At 42.1% G+C, this 26,429-nt stretch overlaps 1 protein-coding gene across 1 annotated transcript in view; it reads right to left on the bottom strand.

Moving 5' to 3' along the window:
* Positions 1 to 6,440: 6,440 nt before the first annotated feature.
* The window catches only part of PTPRB (protein tyrosine phosphatase, receptor type, B), a gene marked incomplete at its 5' end in the record, with an annotated part of 36,446 nt that continues 16,457 nt past the window's right edge, over positions 6,441 to 26,429 (bottom strand). Inside the window, 18 exons of the mRNA XM_010084829.1 lie at positions 6,441 to 6,511; positions 7,569 to 7,689; positions 10,826 to 10,961; positions 12,065 to 12,228; positions 12,439 to 12,561; positions 13,636 to 13,770; positions 14,587 to 14,663; positions 15,863 to 15,953; positions 16,425 to 16,506; positions 16,610 to 16,627; positions 16,737 to 16,820; positions 18,514 to 18,613; positions 19,136 to 19,242; positions 20,393 to 20,636; positions 21,886 to 22,035; positions 23,923 to 24,201; positions 25,403 to 25,684; positions 26,065 to 26,328. Coding sequence (XP_010083131.1) covers positions 6,489 to 6,511; positions 7,569 to 7,689; positions 10,826 to 10,961; positions 12,065 to 12,228; positions 12,439 to 12,561; positions 13,636 to 13,770; positions 14,587 to 14,663; positions 15,863 to 15,953; positions 16,425 to 16,506; positions 16,610 to 16,627; positions 16,737 to 16,820; positions 18,514 to 18,613; positions 19,136 to 19,242; positions 20,393 to 20,636; positions 21,886 to 22,035; positions 23,923 to 24,201; positions 25,403 to 25,684; positions 26,065 to 26,328 — 2,480 coding nt within the window. The remainder of the gene's footprint in view (positions 6,512 to 7,568; positions 7,690 to 10,825; positions 10,962 to 12,064; positions 12,229 to 12,438; positions 12,562 to 13,635; positions 13,771 to 14,586; positions 14,664 to 15,862; positions 15,954 to 16,424; positions 16,507 to 16,609; positions 16,628 to 16,736; positions 16,821 to 18,513; positions 18,614 to 19,135; positions 19,243 to 20,392; positions 20,637 to 21,885; positions 22,036 to 23,922; positions 24,202 to 25,402; positions 25,685 to 26,064; positions 26,329 to 26,429) is intronic.

The following is a 26,429-nucleotide window of genomic DNA, read 5'->3' on the forward strand; positions in this document are numbered from 1 at the left end:
AGGCCCTAGGGCGGTCTGTGCCTGCAGACTCTCACCTGCCAGCGCTGCCAGGTCCTGCTCTGCCCTGCGTGCTCCTGGAAGTGCGCCACACCCGGCGTGGCTGCACACCCAGCAAGCAGAGGCAGCACCTGCAGCTGCTGCATGACGAAAACCAGAAGGTCAGTTCAACAGGATCAGCAATTGATATAGTCCAGCCGCTTCAGTGGTGACTGTGGCATCACTGCCGCTTCCCTCGTGGCAATCAGGTGGCCATGCATGGCCTGTTGGCAGCTGCTGTAAGGCACATCCCGTAGCCCCACATATCACTGACCCTGAGAACAGGAAAAGTGGGTCTGGCTTTTGCAGCTCCTCCAAAATGCAACATTTTCCACAAATTACTTGGAACGCTGCTCTTCTCTCTCTCTTTTTTTTTTTCTAGTTTTGTTGCTGCTGGGGGTTTTTGGACAGGTCAGGACTGTATTGTACCTTGGTGATGTGCAAAGGCTTGGTTAGTAACACTTGAAATTTTCCCTTGTGGTATTTGCTGACACATCTGTATTGCCACGTCGCACCCACCATAAGACATCTGACATCAGCAGCTATTTCTAGGTCTTAGGAAACTAGCTGATTGTGAAGACTGGGACTGACAGAAAAAGGAAATTATTATCTAGCACTGGTATACGAAATGACTTACAAAACAAAACAGCTAGCTCACAGCTATGAAGCCCGGGTAAAAAATCAGGTCCAAAACTTGATTCTAGCAATATTTTAACAGGAACCAACCACTGTGTTCTTGACAAACTACAAGAGACCCCCCCTGTGTTTCAGTTTCCTTGCTGTACCTTGTGAAAACATTTGTATTTCTTCTTGTCTGCAATTCTGGCCATGTTTCTCCTCTGTGGAGATAATAACTGTACATTATTTTATCTTTATTACTGCTCCTTTGTATCTGTGTTGGCTTCAGGACAGAGTACAGCTCAGAGGTAAGGTTTTACATCACAAAGAGAAAATGTAACAACTCTCTGCCTTCAGTACACATCCCCTCAGCACAGTACAAAATAGAAGCTAATAAATAATTCTTCCTTTTAAATAAAGAGAATTAACTTGTCCTAAACACTTTTGATGACAAAGAAGGAATAACTGAGACACAGAGAGCTGGCAATAAGCACGCCACTGCCAAGCGCTCTGAACCCACAAGAATGCTAATGGTTTTTAAGCATTGTGGAGAGCGGGAGGGGAAGAAATATATTTGTTAAAAAAGCACAGTTCAGATCCTTGGGTGGTAGGCAATGATGGAGCTCCAGTGCAGTGTTAATTGGTACATCTGCCTGGCGAAATGTCTCTAAAATAACAGGCACTCAAGTTCAAGATGCATTGTTGTTTCAAATGCACGTTGTACAAGCCAGACAGTATTTGGTTTATTAAAGGAGGAGGGCAGAGAACTGGGGAGGTGAAGGGAACAACGGTATCTTTCCGCATGGGCACTAATCCGGCCAGCGGGCAACAGCAGAGTCCCCTACCCCCAACAGGCTGAGGCTTCTGATCAATTTAATGTTCTCTGAAGACCATCTCACTTGAAATCAAACTCACTTATGACCTTTTCACTGAGCAGCAGGACAACAACATCCACAATGCAAAAGCAGTCAAACAGAAGATGAGGACATTCTTTTTTTTTTAAATTAACGTTTTATTCATGAACTATTTATAAAAATGTGTAAAATGCACTCAAATATATTTTATTTGTTGACTGTAGCTAAAAATATAAAAATATACTTAACAAATGCATAAATTAAATTGACAATAGTAGCACATTACTGTGTTCACCCAGTGTTTGTTAGGAACACAAATAGAAGTAATTATATAGCATATGAGAATGGAATATGTGCTGAAGATGTTTTTCAGACAATTTACTCCAGGTACTGCCAAAGAATTTATGGCTAGCCACATTTCAAAATCCTGGGTTTGTTCACTATAACATACTGCCCTGCTCTAGAGCAATATACATTTAGCTACTTGACGTTCTCTACAGTATTTCTTTAGCTTTCAAATGAACCAAGAAACAGCCAAATCATCATGCATATCAATCTACCAGCATCATTGATGCTGTATGTGCCCAAACTCCACAGTATTGGCTAAATATACCTAGTCCCTAGTCTCCAGTATTTCCTGCCAGTCTCAAAAACCAAACCCCAGTCTCAACGAGCTGTTGATCTGCGAGGTCACTGGTAACAGCCCAGTTTGCTTTGGCCATAGTGGTGCTGCCAACAGGTCAGGAGTTTGACTTTGTCAGCCAGTGAGGGACAGTGGAGGGAACAGGGTCCACAGTGAGCTGCCTAACTTCAGAGGTGCACACTTGTACTCAAAGCTGCAGCCTCCTGGGGCTACAGGTCCCAGAGCTCACAGCTCCAACGCCTAAATGTCTGTGACAGGGCCATCAGAGGAGCGGTAATCATTCTGGATTGGATTTTAGTCACACAGACTGCATCTCTGAAGTACTGAAAGAAATTTAGTCCTCCTCCACCAGGGGGATTGGACTAGATGATCTTTCGAGGTCCCTTCCAATCTCTAACATTCTGTGATTCTGTGAAATCTGAATAAATGTAAGCACCTGCCACACCACCCCTTGGCAGAGAAGCTGTGGATGCTGTAGGCTGTATCTCTGAATGTGAGATGTGTTTCTCCAATCTGTGGCCCTGGGAGGAGATGCTAATACAGTGATGAGGTGGTTATTGCTCTCATCCCTCTAGCCCATATATTAACTCCCAGGCTGAGGAGCACTGCGAAGTGCTCAGGTACTCCCACCTGTCTAGTATTTAACTGTTTGCTTTCAAAGTCAAAGTGTAAATAACCATATACAATACATAATATAAACTTAAAGCTCACACATTTTCTCTTCTCTGTTCTACAACTGAAAGGAAATTCATAGTATATCATGGCATAAAATAATATTTCTGGCAATTTTAGGCACATATATAAGCTGTATAAATAACTATAGCAGCAGAGAAAAATGTATAAAGTTGCACTTTTATGACATCTTCACAGTATGCCTATTTCTCTCACCCACTTTTGTGTTCCATTAGTAACAAAATATCATTTATCAACTCCAGCTATGCAACACTTTTTTTTTTTTTTTTCTACAATTGGTAGTGGATCTTGTAATTGTATTGCACAGATCAAAAAAACCATCTATTACAATTTTTTCATTATTAAATAACTTTCAATACAAATATTTGTATTAACCTAAAAGCCCAACCCTGCAAGTGCTTCAGAAGAGGAATGATACTCTTTACGTGAGCATTCCAGTTGACTTTCATGAAAGTACTCAGGTAGCTTTGTGGACAATGCAGACATTCACAGGACTGGGCTCCAAGTGTGCAAATCTTAGCTTATGGATCAGCGACAACACTAGCCTCGCTTTATAACATTATTATTGGGAACCATCAAGAAGGGAATTCTGAACATCATTCATGAACATTCAAAAAAGAAACATCCTCGTCAGCGGAGGATGTCTTTTTCCTTAAGAGCTCTCTTTGTTCAGTACACAGGCTCCTTCAAGCCTATTTTCGTTACAATAACAATTTCCCATCAGTCCTGTTATTCAGCTTAGAGGCACAGTAAATATAATTCATTATACTGACAAGTAGGTGTCTTATATTAACAAAATGCTACATAGACAGCTTTTACTTATCCTCAGTGGATTTACACTGGTTTCATATGAGCAGAATTGTCTAGAAAGCAGAACCAGAGCAATAATATGTGTGCACAGTCTCACGTGTGACCTAGCTAGGCAAAGATGTAAAGCTGCTCCAGAGCATAGTGCCAGAGTGTTTAAGGTCGTCTGTCATGTTATTAAGTGATGAGGAGGAAAAGGCTTAGGAACTGTGTCCATTATTAGCTGAGAGAAAAGATGAAAATAGCTGTCTGGTATGACATCACCATTTTGGGTGCAGATTTGTGAACTCTGTAGGTGCAGAGGAGGGAGCTGAGGAACAATGTTAAAGAGCAGAATGACGTGTGTCTTTCTGAAAATGATGAACAACATGCATACATAGCACACAATCAGAATTTTGCCCTCAGATTGTATATTATTAGGTGGGTACAATTCCCTTAGCATAAAATATGAGACAGTAATACATAGTGTGAGATCATTTACAGGGTACATTTGGTACGTCTTCACAGTGTAATTGTATTGCTGGTAACTAACATGGTGGTGTTCATTTCTCAGCTACCACTGCACAAAGAAAGGACTAAATGCAGCACACGTAACACAATAGCAATTTTGATGATGGCGTAAGTTCAGCTGTTATTAGCAGGGTCAATGATTGATCTAAAGTTGCCAGGCTTGTTTGTCCTTGCTTGCTAACCTAGAGACTATCTCGCAAAGGAAACAGAGAAAAAAGGGGCCTGCAGAAAATGTACACATTTCTTTTCGGTTTTGCTTAGATTTCCCTCTGTGAAAATGGCTTCCAGGATAACGCTTTCCCTTCATCTTCAGATTCCACTAAGGGCGGTGAATCTTGAGGTGTGTGTGGGGCCAAAGAGGACGTACAAGAGGAACGGACAGTATTTTCATACAGACACACCTAAAAGTTTAATCAAACTTACGAGCAGCTGTGAAAACTGATATGAAGAGTGGCTTCTGAGGCACGTGAGGATATTTGGTCAAGAAAGGATGAGACTCCAGATGGAGCAGGAAGGAAGAGGGACTGTCAGGCTGTTTCCTTCTCTCTAGGAAAACCAGAGTGACATGGATATGCACAGTCCTGCTGGTTCTGCTTTGGAATGATTTAAGAAAACTAAGTCAGAGCTGCCTTGCAGGTTTCCTCAGCCATCGTCAGGCAGGTGTTCCTACTGCAAGGAGAGTGTGGCTCCAGTAAGTCATGGTGAAATCACAGTAGTCTTGGCCCAGGGCCACAGCAGTTCCCCAGTTAGGCACTTTGTATTGGCTGGTTCTCTAGAGGCCTTCAGAAATATTTACTTCTCTCCAAAACAGAAGTGGAATTTATGCACTTGTCTTCATCAGAAGGATAAGTTTTCTTTAAGTACGGGTAGATATATAAAAAGAGGATTATCAAATCCTTCCTTCTTTTTGATACGGAGAAGAACTGTGTACTGCCTCTTCTCTATTTGTTTGAAGAGCATTTTATAAAGACAAAGAATATCTGAACAGTGTTCAGTCTCTTGAATGAGAAGCCTCTTTGCAGAGGAGAGGATGTGCCTAATCCTCTTGGCTGGGCAGGATACCTGGTGAGTGCTTTTTGATTGTACTTCTTGCTAATCACTAAATGCTTTGAGTCATCCGATGATTAGCACAGCCCTGCCAGCCTACATCCCCTGTTTTACTGATGAGCCTTTTCCTGTTCCAACTGCCCTTGTGGTGGTGATATTAGGCAACATCTAAGTGGAGGAGTCTTTCAATGCAGACATGCTGGGGTCATGTTTTCTCTTTGCAAAAGCAAGCAGCATTCGAAGGAGACCAACACTCAGGCCAAAGCAGCTGTGCTGGAAGCAGCCTAAGGCTGAAGCCAGTTATGTAAACTGTGGGATATATACCTTTGTATGTCTTTACTTCGATATGTTTATAATCTTTCTACTTTTTTAGCTGTCATGGTACAGCATTGCTTTTAATAAGCTATGGCAGTTGCTAGACTTCACATCCTTACAGGTCTGTTAACATGAACTTCTGAGGCGTTTCCTTGAGCACCTTTCTTATTATAATCGTACTCAAGTGAAAATGCCCAGACACAGGCTGTGGTCTGATTCTGCTCTCTTAAACCAGTGTAAAGAAATCAGAATGTGACCTGTCTCCACTCAAAGCATGCGAGGGGGAAAGGTCTCCTAGACTTCACGGCAGTGTATGTTGTTTGATATTTTCTACTATGTCATATTAGACTGAAACAGTTGCTTCCTAGTGAGATGGACCCTGTTTTGCTTGGCTGTTAACGAGTTCTGTAAAAGGTATGCCATTGTGTTATGGGTTATACCCATTTTCATCAGATTAAAAGCAGTAAGTTTGAAGTGTAGAGTAGCATTGTAATTCCTATACAGGACTACTGTTCCCTTGCTTAATAGTAGCTTATTTCATCTCACAGACACTGAACTAGTAAAAAAAAAATGAGGTTCTCCTTATAGGATTTTTCCCTGTGTGTTACATGCCAATACTGCCCTAAACGCAGCAGTCCTGTTAGCCATACAATTTAAAATAGTTTATGCAGAACAGTTCATAAAAACTGTGATAAGAAAAAAATAGTATTATCTGAAGCTTAATATTAATATAAACAATATAGAAAAAATACATATTTACATAATGCCAAAATACAATTATATACATTAATATCTATTACACTTAAATTATATATATTTTAAAAAATCACCAGACCAATAAATTATATACAGTCTCAACAGAAAGGTCTGGTACCTTTCTAGTGCATGAAACACATACATAAAAAAACCCAACCAAAACCCCTAGTTAACAAATGTGGTCACAAAAGCAGATGTCTGTAACATTCTTAGTGCCTTGAATAAACAGCATCTGAAAGCAAGGAAAACTGAGATTAGAAAAAATAAAACAACGCAGGTGGCTTCATGTTCAACCCTGCCAGCTGACTACAGTGCTCTGAAAGGTGGTTGTGTGGCTCCAGTGCTGACCAGTGACCGATCTGACAGCTAAAGAGCAGATCCCACCTCTGCTTTTGCTAGCACTCCCAACTTGTGGAACCCTAGTTATTTTAGTCCTTGGCCTCCTCCAAGCCTGTTCTACATGTTGATGACAACTCTGATTTCTACAGGCTAGATCAAGAAAATTATTTTGATCTCTCATCATAAAATCTCAATTTCTAATGTCCAAATTTGAGGAGCTACCAAGATCCTGCTGTCTGACTCTGAAAACTTCTACAGCCCTTAGGAATCAGTGCTACCAGGACACACAGGCCACCTCTGCTTACAGCTTCTCCAGACTGGTCCTCTGGCCATGAGAACAGGAGGTGAAGGGCAGCGCTAGTGCCAGGTTTGCTACTCCTGCAATTCTTATTGCCAGGGGACTGGATACAGGCTAGGAAAAAGAGCCTACAAAGATGGAGAGCTGGAAGAGAAAGAAAGAGCGCAGCCTCGGACACCCACATTATCCAGTCAAGGCAGATGGAAGTCTCCTAAGGTTACCCATATGATCAACAGCAAATGAGGGTGATTCAGTCCAGAAATTGAACTCCATGACAGAAGAGCCCAGTGATCCCAGCCAGTGGCTTCAGTGTGCTTAAAAGCAGATGGTGTAAACACTGATGAGGTAAAGGAGGAAGCCAATATCATGATAGGGAAGGGGCTCAGTTCTCCCCACAGCATATGAATCATGAAGTGTGAGACAGGGAGAGCACGAAGGTAAGGCAGGAGCAGGAAGAGATATTATAATGACAACTAATGGAGGAAATAAAGATGCAATTCCAGGAGTGACAAGAGTAGATGAGTGAAGAAATGAAGGTCCAGGAAGAGAACAAATATTGATGGCAAGGGATAGCAGAATTTTCCCCCTCAATTACATTGTCAATGAACTATTACATTTGAAATATTGTACAATTTGATAAACTTGCACTTACCTCTGTGATAGTCTGGATTCACATTTTCATATATTGGAAACAAAGGATTTTCTTGTTCGCTGCGAAGTTTTCTGGCTCTTAACATATCTCTCACACATTGATGTAGATACACATATTGACACTGCAAAAGAATTTTTTTTAAGTCATTCTGGGAAATCTTGAATTTAATTTTCTATATTGTGAAAAATCATTACAGGCTAACTCCCTCATACAGAGTCAAGGGTGGTGTTAAAAATGAAAAGACACTTCTAGAATTAATCTCCTTCTCACACTAGCAATACAGTAAACTTTTGTAATTACCTGTTTTTAGAAATGCTACCAGTAAAACATAAATGAACATAATATGTTTTGACAGATCATACCATGAGTGAAAGCTCTATCAAGTGTAAGGCACAATCTGACATGATGCTGTGATGGATAGCTGCTACTGAATGCTTTGGGAAGAAGTCCATGTAACAGAATTAATACGTACAGGGAAGCACACAGAAGACACAATTTCCTGATGTTTTGTTCTGAAAATAAATATTTTCCACAGAATTTTATCACAACACATAAATATTTCATAGCACTTTGATAAACCTGAGTTTTCTGGCAAAAGCAGTATTTTTTTGATCTAATATATAAGATTGCTTCTGACTATGTGGCGAATGACAGACTGTCTTTTCTGAAGAGTGCCTTTCATAGGAAGGAGCTAAGATGACATTCACAACCGAAGTAGAATGTCAGCATATTATTGACTATTTATCAAACTACCTTGACAGAATAGATTGTTAAATGCCTATGCTTTACTACTCTTTGTGGTGTATGAAATGGGTCATTATTGTTTTTTTATTAGTGTATCATTGTAGCCCAAATTAGGCCAAGCACCTTTATATATCAAGGTGTACCTTTTTAATATTACTTTATCTCAAAGACATAATTTCTCCAATGAGCATATGCATTTTTTCCCCTCATTATCTTCTTTCCTTATTTTTCACAAGAAATTCAGCTATTGCTCTGTGGATTTTTTTCTGTGCTCTGGGTCTGGTAAAGTCAGGGTGCCAGCTGACATGCACATATGGCTGCTGTCTCTTTGAGAAGAATCCTGCACCCCATTGACCAGTTTGGTGGAAAGTTGGCCAGGGCATGGAGACTTCTTTGGCAAGAGACCATTTGGGACTGAAATGGTGGACAGCTTCGCTGTCCATGTTACAGCTGCTCCACAGGGCGCCCTGCCCTGCAAGCTGACGAACACAGCTTTCTGTTCCTCCCCTGCATTTCTCCAGCTGCAGTCTTTTGTCTTAAAACAGTTCTCAGCCAAGTCTGAAGCAGGGGCAGTGTTTTGTTGCTGCTGTTTTACCGTGACAGCATAATGTCAAGCAGGATGGTGTTATGAGCCTTGTCTGGAGCACCTCATTCAAACAGTCCTATCTACTGGCCTGTGCTCCCCAGTGGGATGTGGCTTCCACCACATCAACAGATGGGAATCTAGCTTTTATGTCAACCCCTAAAAAGATTGGGGAAGCCAAGACATGAACAATAACACCAGGAACTAGAGCTTTCATACACATCAGATGGAGTTTGTAGAGCAGATATTTTCTTCCTCCTCTCCCCACCTCTTTTACTTTTTCCTGAAAGATATATAAGATTAACTTCATAATTCACTGTTCATTGAAAACTTGGAATCATCATAAAACTTCAGGATAAATTTACTTAATTTTCTTGCAGGAGGATGAGAGATTGTAGCGCTTGTGCTCCAAGCTACCTTGATGAAAGACAATTCCAAATCAGAAACCATACACAGATGCAGCTGACAGCTCAGATTAATAAGACTTGCTGAGAATACAGCAGCTCAGTGGCTGTGCACTGACACAGCTACATGGTCAGCCTATAAGGTAGCATGTTACAGCTCAGGTGGGGTGAGCATGTGTGAGCCACAAAAGCTTTTTGTCAACCTGTCCCTGGGATGATGCTTGTGAATTCTTCTAGGGGCAGAGCTGGTTACAAGTAGGATCCAGTAAGACTTGAGCCACTGCTGGTTTGGGGCGAAAGTGTATGTAGTGCTGGTAGTGCGATAGTGGGGTGCTCCTCACTATTGCTGCAGATTATTTGCTTGGGTCTGTCTGCCTTTTGACTTAGATGGCATGTCAAGCTCATGCCAAAGGTGGGCTTTGTATCACACTACTTCAGTTGTCTGATGTAAAATTTAGGCTCTTGAGGTGCCTCTTTTTTCCAGATAGGAAAAAAACCCTCCTAAAATGCTTGTTTGCCTTTGCTGACTATGGCTGATGGGAATGTAGAAGGTGAGATGGAACTGTCTCTAAGGATGCCCAGACCAGACTGAGAATCTGTTTCACCTCTTTTGTGATTAAGATAGTTCCAGGAAATCTCTGTTTTGCATTCTTAGTTCAGCCTCTCTTTATACCCATGTATGACTTTCACATCTATCAGGAAGCACTGTCGCTGGTATTTTTGTTTCCAAATTGCAACAAAGAGCTCCATTAGTATCAAACAACAGGCAGACCCATCAAACCCCTTCTGATTCCTCTATTAACAGTTCACATGGAAAACGTAAAGACCGCCTCCACAACTTGCCTTTATTAAATCAGCTCCCAAGTGTGCAGCTGCTATTAGTGTAAAGTGATTTTCTTGCAGTTTTAAAAGCACAGAAAGAAATCCCAAACACGTACTTCTTCTGCACTTTGAGAATAAATGTACTTGGTTTTGCACAGTATGTTAGGAGAATGCTGATCAACTTTCCAGTACCATTAATGAAAACAGACAGAATAGCTCAATAAAAAATGAACTGCAAAGCCACAAGGTCACAGTGCTAAGAGTTTTTAAATTATGTACATCTAATTTTCTCTGCCCTCCATTCCTTTTCCCTATTATGTCGACCTCTCTGTCTGGTTTAGGCTTGTCTCCCAAACCCATCCCTGAAGGACCTGTCTCTGTTCAAAGATCATTTACTGGACACTGCACTAACACAACAATGTGCTGTTAAGCGTCTACTGCGTAACACTGCTGGGGTGATTGTGGGCCAGTGACAACAGAAGAAATCTAAAGGAAGCAAAGCTATTACTTGTTACGGTTTGGACCTGCTGTATGAGAGCCAGTGGAAACAATCCTGAACTAGAAATTCCCACAAAGATAAAATATATCTAACTAGTATTATCCAGTGAGGTAACTGTGAAGTGCTTTGAGAACCTTTAAGATGAGAGACTGATTATTACACACTGCAGCTGGTGTTGCTGTATTGTAGGCTATCCAAACCTCACCTCTGTCTGAACCATGTGAACACGGTGAAGCCGTAGATCATGTACTGCTGCATAAATGTCAACAGTGTCCTTTGAATCCAGCTGCTGCAGAATTCGGTCCAGTGCAATGAATGTGCCAGTCCTGCCAACACCAGCACTAGAAAAGAAAACAACACAAAAGATTTAAAATGAGATAGATCAAAGCATTCACTGTCTTCATGTGATACTTCTGTTAAGCTCAGATCTCCAGGGTGAGAAGCTCATTGTTCAAGTGGCATCTCTAGGACTTCAAACACTTTATAGTGGAATTCGTTTAGGAAGGAGGAAAGGACAGGAATGGTAGAGGTATCTCTGCTACTGCCCATACTGCTTTCTGCTTTGGATTAACTCAGTCATTGACATACATTGAGAGACTGCACCTGACTGTAACTTTTAAACTTCTTCTCTCCAGGGATAACCAGTAGATTTGATTCTAAAAGATAAGTTGGCTTGTGCCTTGTGGAAGGGCAGAGCAAGGCAAAGCATCCCAGAGTCCTGAGCAGCTGAAATGCTGGGAGATGGGATTTGGAGACAGGAGGCTGGGAAGAGGAAAGCTGACCTGCCAGTTATACAGTAGACATCTGACATGTTGCAGCACATGATGTACAGGCAGACACAGGTGGGGTTATGTAAGATATATGCCTCAGCCCATATCAGGACTCAGATATTACATTCAGGAGGTACCAGTGAGTATATGTCTTTATCAGAAGTATAGGGCTTTATCGGAAGATACACACTGTGGAGACGAAAGCCTGCAGCCCTATGGCTGCCAGAGATGGCACAACAGCTGAAGAGCATGAGAAGGCACTAAGGAGAGGGAGTCTCAGTCAGAATGGAGGAAAGGATGGATCTGCCAGCTAGTCTCAACATCCATACGTAGCCAGACTCACCCCTGGGTGTATCTTACCTTTTCAGAACACCCCTTTGTGATTTAGATGTTGGGCTGCGACAGCAGCACACAGATAATTTAAGAATGCAAAACCTTATGAGCAGTGGCAGCTGCTGACACCTTTAGTGCTCTCCAGTGGCCCGACAGAAACACAGTGGTTCCCTCAGAATCGTTTTTGGGGCACCTCTAGGGTGAGGTTGTGAGCGAGTGCATGTGCCTTCGGAATGCTGCTCTGATACATCTGGAGACTTAAGCCAATCAGCTATCGCTCAGGATCTTCCCAAGGGTACGCACAAAGGCTCTGTGCCACTGACCTTTGCTGCTGCACATACCTGCAGTGTACGATAGTTGGTCCTGTGTCTGGGGTCCTGTTGATATAATCCCTTACAGTTCTGACAAACTGGATCAGGGACTGGGTGGTCTCCGGCACACCATGATCTGGCCAGACAGTGTAATGGAAGTGTCTAATGAGCCTTGTTGAGTTGAGCTGCTCTTCCTAGTGGGATTCAAAAGTGTGGGTCATCAGAACAGACAAGAGAGGAGGGGACATGCACAACATGCACCTTCAGAGCAAAGGCTACAGCTGCCATCAGAGATGAGCTGGGCATAATGCAACTCTGCTACAGCAAAAGAAACCTTCCTAATTTAGCCTCACAGGTGTTTTTAAGCCATTTAATTAAAAAAACAAAGATGAATGCAAACATACACTGCAGATTTTAAACTCTCGTATTGTCCACTCTGGGAGCACTGATTCAGACAGCATCTCAACGATCAGGTCTCCATAGTACAAAGAATCCTGGTCAAGGGGCCAGTAGTGATCACACTTCACCTGCAGGGACACACAAAAAGATAGATTTAGTATCAGTAACAGCTGTAAACAATGCCTCCATCCAGCACTGGCAGAAGCAGACTTCAGACCTCCTGTGCCTGAGTATGAAGGAAGAAAGGCAGCAGCTGAATTCAGAGAGACACACCACCCCCTGCGGTGGGAACGGGCTAGGATAGGACTGGGAAGTGGAAGTGCTCATCTTAGATGTTTGTGATGGGGGGACTGGGAAGCACTTCACTGATGCCCTCTTCTGGATTCCACAGCACTTTCTGCGCCAGCTCTTTTCGGAGCTCAGCTTCAATGAGAGCTAGGCCTCCAGTGCCTGCTTCCCCACCTCTTGATAAGATATGACAGTGAGGTGAGGTGGAAGGAGAGGAAGGAGACAGGTGGCTGCCTGTCCTGCATCTGCTTTTGCCATCTCCTCAAGAAAAAATGCTAAACTGAAAGGAAATATCCCCATATGTGCCACTAGATTATCACTACTCCAACTTTGTTTAATCTTTTTACAGACCTAGTCCCTGTCTTACAAAGGGTGCAGGATGTGGCCATACTTGGGGAGGTGGATTTCTAAAACAGCTAAATAACCTACCTATGCCTGCACTCCGTAAGACTGTTAAGTGTGTGAGTGGTCTCTTTGCTTGCTACATCAGGACTTGTGCATCAGAGAGAATTCCATGTGTTTAATGATCAACATTTTCTCTACAGAGCTTATATTTAGAGAAGTAGTAATTTATCAGAGTTGATGTGATAAACAGGCATTTTTTGCTGGTGGTTGTTCTTCTGCATACTTAAGGGGATTATATTAGTACCAGTGAGCAAAGTGCTGGATTAGAGACCAGAAGCACTGAGCTCTGTTCCTAACTTAAGCCTTGATACACTGCATGATCTTGGAATGGTCACTGCATCCTCACTTCATAGCCTTAATCTGTCTCCAGTCTTCAGGTTATACCTCTTATGTCTTACTGTATATCTCCTTGACTGGGGCCTTTGGCATTAGTGAGATGCAAATAATACACATAAACTGCTAACAGATGTTAAAACAGTCCTGAATAATAAAGAAGAGTCACTGCTCACCCGGCCTTTCTCAACACACTGGGTTACCATGACAATATTGTGAACATTTTGTTCCCATGCCATCTTCCAGAACTCATCTTTGGTGCCAGGCAAAGGGCCCTGAGTTGCTATGTATTCCCTGCGGAAATTATTGCCCTGCAAGTAAAGAGAACTCCATTAGTTTCCATAAAGGCAGACAAAAAAGAACTAGCCGGTGAACAAGCCATGGGGTTGCAGCCAGGGCTCTGCAGCAACAATGCCCTGACTGGGACAATAGTTTTGAGAGCTAAATTGTTGCCTTGGACCGGGAAGCGGAAGTCTGGTTGGAGCAGAGAGCAGGATGAGACTGCGGCAGTGTCTAAATAGCCTAAATACTGTTACTTTTGTGGCAATCAAAACTTTTCATTGTTCTATTGGGTTCGGCATAGTCTCAAGCAATTTTGGAACTATTAGGGGTTTTTGTTTACTTACTGTTTTTAATATATTAGCTGAGTTCTGGCTTGAAATACGGATTGCTAAAGCCACTGCTATTATCAATCACAGCTCTTTGGCAAAGGGCATTATTTTAATCTCAGGCAGTTTCCCCATCCTGCAAGGTACCAACGTTGTCAGGATGAGCTACAGCTCCACAATGGGGATGCCACCTGCAGTGATAGTTACAGTTGTTGTGGACACTATATAAAATCAGTGACCTTTAAAAATGTCCTTGCCCAATTAGACCTTCTATCTTACATAACTATAGCAATCCAAGAAAGTGTCCTTAAGTGCTGGGTAAATCACTCACAGTTAACTTAATGGCAGTCAGACACAGGCTTTCAGCACACCCACAAAATGAGTTCTCAGACTTTTAGCTCAAGTGAATAAATGAAGGGGGAGGGGAGCCTTAAGCATCCAGCTTTATATTCAGTTTTAGATGAAGGACAAATTACCACTGGAGGGAGGGCTGTAAAATACCATCCTTGAGCCACTTACTGGTATGTAGCTTGCATTAATGTAGTCCGAGCAAGGGTCATCATCCACATTGGAAAGCTTCACTCTTGATGTATCGTCTAAGAAGAAATTGATTACAAGAGACTTATGGCTAGGTCTTTATTTTCAGTCCCTCTCCCATTTACAGAAATGCATTTGCAAAAGGACTGTCAGCATTATTACAAGGATTTTATATGGAAGGCTAATTTAGAGGGATAACTGTTTGTATTTGTACCGCCTCTTTCATCCACAGGTGCTGTGGAGTGTTTCAAAGACAAGGAGATGGATGGGTGAGAAGGAAGCAGTGAATATCCCAAAATTCCTCTATTGAGTTGCATAGGATTTGTTATGGCAACAAAAGAGCCACAACAGCACTGTCCTTTGCTCCGGACAGCACTGTGCTGCCGTGGGGAGCAGTGCCCACTACTGCCCTTGGAAAAGCAGTAGAGCTTCAGCGGTCTGCACAGCTCCTGAGCTAACATGTGTGAGCACGCCAACCATCTTCCCTAGGTAGGTACAGAGACATACAGAGTGCCTAAGTGCCTAAGCCACCAGGTCATTGATTTGTGAGATAATGTCATGTTGGATCTCAGTCAGGTGTTGTTTCTTGTACATTGTGGGCATGCTCCCCAGCCCAGCATGGCAGGCAGAACAGCGGAGGTGCTGTGAGGCTGTGCTCCAAGCACAGACCACACCCAGCAGCAAGGCAGCACGTGGAGCAATGAGTCGTGTAGTGCTCCCCCTCGATACGTAGCATGTGTTACCTCCAAAATTGTCAGACAGCAGATTAAAGGGGGAAGCTCTCAATGACAGCCCTCAGGAGAACAGGGCTAACCTCACACATGTCCTACCATGCAGAATCACACTAGCCCTACATTGTGGAGTAGGCTTGCTGTGTCCTCTGAAGAAGAAAGGTTTGGCAAGGCTGTCAAAAAGCACTGAATGGATGATATGCCGTACGTAAACAATCCTGCTGTTATTTCTACTATCCTTGTTATCATCATTGACTGAATGCCCATAATAGCTGGAGCTTTTTCTCTCTAGACCAAATATAGTCATTACACCTCTAGTGCAAAATGAAATTACTGGTCTGTGTGAAGCCATTCAGGGCCATACATCATCTGCCTCCAAGCACCAGAACCTGAGCTGGCAGAGGTATTTCATCTCTGACAGGAAGCAGGGAAGGGATTGGCTGCGCTCTCTTTTCTACTAGGTTTGCTGAAAAAAGTGAAAAATAGCTGGTGTGATGTAATGTTACACAAACAAACCTAAAACTCACAGGGTAATATATTATTGTATCGATTTTTCCCTCTGTTCTCTGGCAGAAGTGCTATGTCACATGTCTGGTTTCGACCCACATCTTTTAAGTCCTGCAAAAAAAAAAAAAAAAAAGAAGGAATAAAATGTGAGGTGAAAATAACTAAAGGATGTGACAACACAGGGGGACACAGTGCTTATCAGCTCTCAAAGACCACAGATAGAGAATGGGTGGGTTTTAAAAAAAAACAAACTCAAATTAAATAAAAAATCATACTGGTTTAAAGCAAGAATGTGGCTAGCAGGTGCTTTCCCTGCTTTATCACACAGATGTGCCACACAAATGAATGCTCCTGACCTCAGCCAGATAGGTGTCAAGCAGAGGCTGTCAACAAAAAGATGTTATGCCAAATGAAGAGCTGGTTTCTGCATTAGGACAAGTGGAGTTCAGGTTAGACTTGCAAGCTTATTTGGATTTGCATGAATAAGACAAAGAAATGCAGGCCTTTCTAATGCACGAACTCATTGATTTAGCCAGCCCGCCCCTTCATAAAGCAAGTCCTTTGCCTAGATTAGGATCCCACCTCATACTCCTTGGACAGGAGGTAGTTGGAGTCTGCTTGAAGTTTGGTGAAGTGTGCTTCAAAATGACTGACTTTGATCGGACTAAAATATTCAACAGGAGGAAGAAAATCACAGGATGAATCACAGTCATAATTTATTCAGTTGGTTATCAAGAAGGTTTTTAGGTATTTTTTTTTCTTTTTACCTGGAAGTTTTCCGGTTCCTAGAAATTATTTCAAAAGAAAAAGAAACACTTAATCAGTGAGTGACCACATGGGACTGTTCATGCCATGTTAAAGTACTTCTCTTAGAAATAAAACTTTTGATGTTACCCTTTTTGCCCCAAGTTCAGATGGACTGTCAGTGGCTTGTCCCTGCGAATGCTCAGCCTTGCTGTAGGTCTCTCGTGTCCGTTGCTGGAACAAAAAGGAAGGTATTCTGTTTTATCATTATGTTCTAATACTGATAAGAGCTGCCAATAACATAACTGGCATTGGAAAAAAGTTGGTAAGTTGGAAAAAAGGAATTAAAGAAAGTCGGTTTTGATGTGTGGCTCTGATCATGTGACATTGCTCTTAGCTGTGGCACAGAGTTTGCTTGTATTTTAGTTTGGTAGTAGTGATGTGAAGTATATATACCTGCACAGGCAACAAGACTTTTTTCTTGCTCTGAAACACTCACAGCTCACCCTATCATTAAGGAGGGTGTCCTATGCTAACAAAGGCCCTAAATCGGCTGATTCTCTACAGGCAGAGAGGAAGATGCAGGTAAATTTTCAGAGCTGTAAAAGGTCTACAGCTTCCAGCACATCCACTCTGGAGACCAGGCCTCTAGGAGATGCCCAAGTGCACAGCAGGAGCAAGTGACAGCACCACAGTAGGCTTTGGTAAAGCTGCAGAAGTGGTACTGGCTCCATATGGTTAGCTGTTGCCTTTCATCCTTTACTGCCATCTCCTCCTTCAACACACCTCCCTTAGAGAACACTCTCTCTTTATGTATGACAAGGGAAAACCATACCAGTACTTGCAGTCCTGCTGGCTATATAACTCACAACAAGAAACCACAATTAAAAAATGCAATGAGATGTGCAAGGTGGAAAATACATCAAGCTGCACTCTACTCATGCTCTACATGTCACTGTGTACTGACATGGTTAGGAGTGCACAAGTCTATACATGTGAAAATTTACTACTGCTAATTATTTATGCCTCTTTTTCTGGATGGCATATAGAGGAGCACACTGCATTTGTTCATGGAGACAAAGGAGAGCCTTGCTAAAGGGTAAATCCCTTCTCACTAAAAGCTACAACTAGTCAGGAAAGGTTTTTTTCAATGTGAAATTCTACAATCTGAAAAGCAAATTCAAAACAAATTAGACCTAATCTTCTATCAGTAAAACAACTGAATTTCAGATTTTCATAGTCTTCCATGTAATTGAAATGTTGTTTTATTTTAATTTCAGAAACCACAAGGAATTTCATATCAGTAATGGCATATCGCTTTCAGTCATGCAAAATGGTTTAAATGGACAAAGGTTTTTTCAAAGTTGACACAGAGTATTTCACTTGTAAAAAAATTTTTAATTCTCTATTTACAATGAATCTATAATGTGAAATTTACAACTATAATCACCAAAAAAATGAGAAGTTTGAACTACTCTTTTGGACACTGAGGTAATGTCACACATTCAGATTTTTGAACTGAAATTATAAAGTCTAAATGAACAGTTTAAAGAGCTTCTTATCCACAACGCAGATGAAATTAATTTGAAACACTTCATTTTTGACAGAAGACATTAGGTTTGCATGACAAACCAGTTTTTCTGAAATATTCAGACTCCTGCCGAAAACTAAAAGTTACAAGGATCTTCTATGAGATAATTTGACTAACATCAGTAGGTATTTGAATCGAGAATATATAGGTCTCTTAATACGTAAGTCATTAGTTCTATGCCTAGTGTGTACAGATGTTGGGGGACATAGATTGTATCTGTTGAATAGTTAGTGCATTCCTCCAATTTTACAGTTATGCTTTAAATATTGTATTGTTTAAATGAATATAATTTGACGTGATTTCAATAACTGAGACTGATAAATGGACTCAACTTACCTGACTTTATGTCTGCAGACAATTAAAGCGGTAACAGCCACTAACATCACAATCAGAAATAAGCCAGCACTCACACCTTCAATAACTCCAAAGAGAGGCTCTAGAAACAAAACAGTGTATTTATATATCTTGAGGAAAAGATATGAAGAATCAAACAATCAATAAGTTTCAGAGGATATGTTATTATCAACTAAAGAAAGTGGTTAAATACAAGGAAACATAAGGCATTTAAACACACTTGGCTAAAACTCGGCCTTGATTTTCTGTCCTTATTTTTTCCAAAGATTATGCAAAATCTTTCTCTGCCAACCACAGTAAAAGAAATTACAGCACCATTATATGGGAGTTTGGTTCTCTTGCACTTTGAAGCTTTCTTGGTGATAGCTTCACTGAGCGCTCACCCCTTCCTCTACTGTCAGAAGATCCATCAAGCAGTTCTCTGAATTTTCAAACTAAGGCTGGATAAGCCTTAGCTCCAGCCTTACTTCAGAGCAGCCTTCAGGACATGCGCAACCATCTGGTTTTGTTCCACTCCTTGCAAATACTTCTAGATAACAGACTGCTCTGAGGCACAATATATAATCATGTGCTACAGTCATTGAAAAACAAGCTTAAAACTAACCTGCCTCTGTAGTGATTGGTAAGGAGAAGAAGGTGTCTGCAAAGAGAGGTCTAGGGAGCTCCTTCGGGTCTTCACTGAAGAGCTGGGTAAAAGCCCGTATGCTGATCCTAAAAAACCAGTACCATTATAGTTAGAGCTCATCAGATGTTCAGAACCAAAAAGCAGAAAACTCATTTGCCCCTTAGAGGTAATGAAAACCTTTCCACTGTCCACAGACAGTTCTCAGTTCAGGCACCTGAGTTAAATACTACAACTGGGAGAGCCCAGCTAGTACCGATGAAGGGCTCCGAAGTACCCTAACAGAGGTAATGGATGGGGCTCTGGCTGCTGGCACACACAGCCTGACCATGCCTGAAGGCAGAGCTAGCAGAAGCTGCAGTGGGGAGAGGACTCAGGAATGCTTCTCAGTGGGGACACGTTTTCCCTTCATGTGGCTGGCTGGGGCTGTGCTAATGAAATGTCACAGTCCTGGTTTTCCTCATAAAGTGTGTATTTCCCAGAATTTTTGGGAAATGTGCCCTACTGAGAGCAGACCGTGGTAAGGTAGCAGTGTCTTGATGATTATGAAGAAGCTGAGAGGCATGATGTGCACTGCCTGGCACCTGCCTTCTGTCCATGTGGCTGTCCAGTGAGCAGCTTGCAGACCTCTTGGGAGAGTGTTTGCCTGTGGGAGGGCTGTGACTGAGCTGCGCTGGAGCTCACGTTTGGTCTCACAGCCTGCGTAACCGATGAGCCTGGTCTTGGCAGCCTCCCTCTTCCACACCCTACAGATAACCCAGGCCTAGCTCTGGAGCCTGGCAATGGTGCCACAGGTTAGAATAACCTCCAGGTTTTTCTAGCTTGTTCCAAAGGACTGGTGTGGGGTAGTGGTGCCAAACAGACAGGGTGAAGCATCTTTGCCTTCTCCAGTTAAATACTCTTCTGACTTAGCTGATGGTCTTAAGTCTTTCCAAAGAAAGATTTAGCAGCTATAGGACAGCTCCCCATCAAGTTGAGGGAAATAAACAAAACTATCCACTGCACAGAGTTTTGTGCAGTGAATAGGGGAATGATTAATCATATCAATCCCATGCTAGTGAAGGACTGGTTCATACCTATGGAACAGGGGCATGGATAAAGCTTTTATAAATACACAGTGAAACACAAAGAACATCATACAACCCAGTTATTCATATAGAGAAACTCAAGTGTATCAGGCATCCAGACAGCATCATGCCTAATAATGTGACAGAGCACAACTACCAACAAAAGTCTAACCTGTAAGCAGTCCGAGGCTTTAGAGGTCCATCGCAGAATTTTTGCTGATCTGGATCACACCTTCCCCCCAGATTTTCCATTTCTCCACCAAGCTTAATGTCAAAGCTTCTATAGTCACTGTCAGGGTTTTCAGCACATCTACTGGCAAAATAATTTGTCTGGTAGATGCGTATAGAGTCATTGTGTTTGTACTCCAAGTAGGAAGGTAATGGGTGCCGCTCATCAGGCTTTAGTCCTTCACTACCTACATCATGTGCAGAGAAAGACAGAAAGTTTATACACCACAGCCACTAATGTGATGCAGTTTATAGGCTCAAGCTGTTGACAGACATATTCTTATCCAACTTTCTAGCATTTCTCGGGGGCTGTATAAGCTACCTTGTGAATACAAAGCTACAGTGGTTAGGGTACATTTTTTCTAGTACCAGTCTTACTATTATTTTTCTGGGGAACTTCACATAGGTTTCCTTACAAGACCTTAGCACAACTTCTCCAGATACAACACTGCAAGAGGCACACAGAGGTCAAATTCAATGTTATGACACTTTTTCCTGTGCTGTTGGTGGGAATCTCTGTGATCTAGAATCCCAGATCCTACCACCAGCTATTTCAAAAAGCAAGGAAAAAAAATCCACACACTGACAAGTCTACTGTGTAGAGAGAAAAACTGCAATAGGAAATGACAGGAGTCCCCTGAATGGAAACTCACAATAATGTGTTATAAGGTAGGTAAAACCATGGCAATGAGTTGTCCCTTTCTCAAGGAGCTTTATCGCCTGTACAAACATGAGAGAGTAGTGGAAATATTATCTATACATTTTTTCCTAAGGGCTGATGGACAGAGATTAAGAAACTTTCTCAGGGGTCACAAAATATGTCTGGACATGCCACTAAATGAAGCCACTTCTAAGAACAAGGTATCAATTGTTGAGACTTCCATCTGTTTTGTCACATATAGGTCAACTGCAGAAAGGGAGGTTTACGTGCATGCTACAAGGGCAATTTCTGTTCTGTGTCACAGTGCTGCAGGCAAAGTAAGTTTCTTCAGTAAGCAAACACCACCTGGAAGATGTTAACTTTGCCTTGTCAGCATGGCTTACTGAGGTTCTCCAAAAGGGTTGCCTTAGTGTTCCCACCTAACATTTAAGCTCCCTTCTGAGATCCATGCACAGCGACACAGTTTCTTCTGTGTCCACTGCCAATGGCAATCAACACAAGTTTCCTACTGTGGAAATTTCCTGAACATACATGAGACCATAACCTAGAGTATAGAAGCTAACTACTGCTTCTGGCTCTGCAGTTGCTACTGATTCTCTGAGGAGAATACCGAGTTCATAAGTCCCCAGGCTAGGGAGCAGGTATAGATCCAAAACCTCTGTAAAACTCAGCCGCTAGATGAGGAGAAGCTCCTTTGCTCTGTAATGATCTAGGTGTACCTCCCCATGTAACTCCTACAGGCTACAGAGAGAATGGTATTAAATCATGACACTTACCATCAGCCTCTCTCACAACCACAGTAAAATACTTCACAGCTCCATTGGTATCACTAAACCAGCTGCAGTTAAAAGTAAAGTTGATGGAGGATTTGGTAATCAGCACCTCTTTTTTGTTCACTCGTATGTCTGGAGGAGGCTGAGGGGGACCTAAGTAATTAAAAAAAAAAAAAAAAGAGCATTATCTATGTATTTGCTGTGAGCCAGACCTAGTAAGGGAAATACAATTTGTAATAAAGCTCAGCTGACTGGACCAACTCTCTGATTCTATTCTCTTTGCAATCAAGAAAGCGTCTTCACCTCCCACAGGGAAACTGCCAAAGGATGAAACAAGCCAGCAGTGAGTTTGCTATAATAACAATGACAGTTCCTTGGTAGGAATTCCTGCAGAAGCTCACATGGAAACGCTTTAGTTCTTGCTAAATCTATGAAATCAGAAATTGTAGCTGCTAAAAATGACACAGGTTTAAGCCAGGTATTTGGAGGCCACTTAGCACGCTCACTACAGGAAGTTACCTATTTTAAGCATCTAAATTTCTGCTTCCTTTTCCAGAGGAACAGCGCCAAGTCAGTCAGACACAGCATTCAACTACAGAGTACCATTTTCCAGAGTGACGGCAGAATTTCCATAGGAAATGCTCTGTATGATAGAAAGCTAGACCTGCAATAGTGACACAGCAGAAGTAAACTGGAAAGCAAAGTATATAGGGCAAAACCTTCAGAGAACCAGTGCTGCAAAAGTGAGGATCCACACTCCTGACTCTTTCAAAAACCTGTATTACTGGACCTATGTTGCATATATGGGAAACATATCAAATATGTAAGCATATGTGGCTAAACTTCAAAAGGTTTTAGATTGCAAAAAGAACCAATAATTCACACATTTATATGTTGTTTAGCTAAACCTTGCCTAGCTGCAAGTTTTTGTGTTCCCTTGAGGTAGGGCCTCCAGTGTTAACCAGAGCCTAGGAAGGCAGCAGTGTTCAAAATAAATAAGAACAAACGTGAAACAGCTAACCTTCAAATAGGACCCAGTCTCACTTCTTATAACATGGGTAGCTAGTTCTTACTGCATCTGAATCTGTAGCATCCTTTGTGGCAGATGGAGGAGATGATTTGGTTGCAATTAAAAAGCAATTGATGGGGGAGGGGAGAAGGTGGGTTGGTGACTGAACTCTGTAGCTCAGCTCACTGGCTCCCAAACCAAACGCAGTTCTTATGATCTAGCATTTCACACAAATGTGGCTTTAAATAAGCAGCTATAGAGGCATCCCTCAACAGGCCTCCTGGCCATCCTGTCACTTCTGAGAAGTTTAGCCCTGGAGTGGTTCAGGCCCCTACATGGTGCTGTGCCACTGAATTCAGAAGCGCTGCAAAAACTGGAGTGGCTCTAGGGCCAGAAATGGCAGGCTGTTGACCGTGGTGATGCCTGGCAGTGCAGAGGCAGCAGGAGATACTGTCACTACCCTCCACCCAGCAGCCTAGGATTGGAAAAACTGCAGAAGCTGTTTGAAAACACATGCTTTGGAAATCTATGGTCCTCCCTCAGGTCTAACTCTTACAGATTTGGTCAGGTAGTATCTCAGAAGAGTGTACAGAGATCCCAAGGAGGACTCAGTGCCACAATCCAGTGTCCTTACTGAGGGATCTTTTTGCTGAGGATGGCTACTGTCTGTGAGGAGAAACAGCCAGGCACAGGAAGCCAAGTAGCAACTATAAGGACAATTAAAGGTGTGGAATGATGAGGACATCTTTGGTGCTGAACATTACAGTGACAGGGTAATTTTTCATGTTTCTCAGGCTATATTTAATGAATAAGCCAAATTAGCAGGTCTGGCAATGCAATGAGAGGCAATATAGCTAAAACCCTGCATTGTCTGTCACAACAGGGACTAAAGGACAGGTTCATCCTTCACCAGATTACGAGTACCACACACTGGCAATTGTGGAGTTCAGAACGCCTTTTGCTGCCTAACCAACACAGGCAATTGCTTATTGCTGCTCACTTACTTCACAGAAACTCTGAAATCCACTTACGGTCGATCATTGTGATGGTGCTGTCTTCAACTACTTCACTCGTCATGTCTGCAGAATGCACCTTGATGGACACCAGGTATCGCTTGTGGGGAACGAGGGTCATGATATTAAGCAGAGATTTGTCTTTTTCTATCCTTTTAGAAAATTCCACTTCACGAGTGTCCAGTTTTTTGCATTCAACACTATACCCATCAAAGTCAGAATCAGGAGGAGTCCAGGAACACGCAATGGCAGTAGAGGTCTGGGGCCGACAATGAAGACTTTGTATCTTGTCTGGTTCTAGAGGAATGTTGAGAAGTTGAAGCTCAGTGGGAAAAGGGACAGGCATCATGCACCCTGCTCAACGCACAGCCCCTAGATTCTGCATCAACTATTTGATCAGAGCAGGAGGCTGGGAGCCAGAATTCTCACCTCTCCTGTAAATGCTTGCTGCCTGACTATTAGGTAAGGCAGTCTTACTCATTTTAGCCATCTGAAATTGGATCTAGTGTTTCATCAGGTTTGTGAAGCTCCAGTAATTGAGAAAACAAGCAAACAAAACTACCTGCTGAAGTCTTAACATGAACAGCAACACTGGAAACAAATGGATTTCTAGAACTCTGTTACAACTTATTTGAGGTTACATGAGGCTGACAGTATCAGTCAATACTAACACTGTCATCTCGTGACTGATCTGGTTTCCTGGGTAGCATGTGGTGTGTCCATATTACTAAAGCATACCAAAGAAGTACACTTTATCCATGTAATAATGGAGCATCATTTAAAACATGTGAGATCTACCAAGGATGGGCTGTCACTTTCAGACGGCAGACACTTACATTTAAGTGGTTAAATACAGGTGAAAGCGGTAGCTATGCTCTTACTTTAATTAATATGCTGAAGGAAGTCTAAAGAGCTACTCAGCTTACTAAACATAGATGGCAATTTGGAGCTGAATCCTACCCCAAGTGACATGAGGGTTTGCCAAGGCTCAGTTATTTTTGCAATTCCAGGTCACTTTTTCAAATCAGTCTGCTACTGAGGTTGCCAGAGACAGCTAGAGATGATGTGGATCCACAGACACTGACAGAAATGCAGAGCAGTGAAACACTGATTCCAGTTTCAAAAAAAAAACAGCAGGCTTTCATTCATCCTTCCTGTCTGATTGTTCAGAAATATTTTGGTTATTTCAATACCCTACTGTCCTTAATATCAGAGAAGTTTGGATATTCAGCCTTATTTTACCCCTGGAACTGATTGATTCAGGCTCTGCAACCAAACAGCCCCACTCTGGATGTGAAGATAGCAAATATATGTCCATTTTCAATCTTTAAACAGTTGACCTCGTACACAGCAAGGGCTTAGAGTCTAGCTGAATTCATTGCCAGTCATTCATGAATTTATTAAGAGAAATTACTGACTGCAAAAGGAATTGGTAAGATTTAATAGTTTCGCATCTTCTCCAGCTGAGTGTTAGGGGGCAATGGAAATTGTTACTTACTCGTTCTCACACTTGCAGACTGTGACTGACTGTATGTCTTCCAGCTGTCACCACTGACTGTTCTGACATTGAACTCATAGAGTCGTCCTGGTCGCAGGCCATAGATGATGCGTACTTTTGATTTGCTGCTGCTGTAGGGATTGAATACTGTGAGGGGATCTTTTGGAAGCCACTGCAACTCAAAATCGTCATAGTCTGTCCAGTCTGGAGGACCCAGCCAGGTGATTGATAAAGAAGTGTTTGCAACATCAGTAAAGGATACAGTGTTAGGAGGGCTGGGTGCTACACAGAAAGGGGGAAAAAAAAGTGGGAAAAAAAGAGATTCTTAACAAATTTTTACACAAGACAAATAAGATCAAACATGCATTCTTTTTTTTCAAAATCACAAAGTGGTTTATGTTATCCCATGTGCACAGTCAGCTACTGCACCAGCACTGACTTTCACAGACATAACATATTCCTAAGCCTTTGAAAGAAAAACAGTGCTGAACAATATCACACTCCATTGGTTTAATACCCTTAAGGATATAGTTTATTGTTACACCTTCAGTGACTCTTATAATAAATCCTCCCTCAGAATAAGTCTGTTGCATAGTTGTGAACTAATATTAATTCTGACAGATGGGACTAAACAAAAGTCCCAGGGCTTTTGTGTCTTTTACCTGTTCTTCCTTCAGCATTTGCTGTGTTGGTCAGGTCACCACTGTGAGTCACCACAACCAGAGTGTACTTTCTGCCAGGAATGAGCCCCTGGAAATGCCATTCTTTCAGGTCTTTCCTGTGCCACGTTTCTTTCTGTGTTCCATTTGGGTTGTAAAGATTCAGCTCATAGAAGTCGACATCTCCTGCTGCTGGACTCCAGGTGAACCACAGACTGTCTGTCATGTTTCGGTTGGATGCCTTGAGACCAACAACTGGGGCTGGTACTGAAAAAAAGGAGACGAATATTACTTTATGTAGAACACCCTTAGGGTGAGGAGAAGCAACAAGGTCAAGCAGACCTTATATTTCTCCTGTAATGACAGCC

Source organism: Pterocles gutturalis, unplaced genomic scaffold (genome assembly GCF_000699245.1).
Source record: "Pterocles gutturalis isolate BGI_N339 unplaced genomic scaffold, ASM69924v1 scaffold14215, whole genome shotgun sequence".
Lineage (NCBI taxonomy): Eukaryota > Metazoa > Chordata > Aves > Pterocliformes > Pteroclidae > Pterocles > Pterocles gutturalis.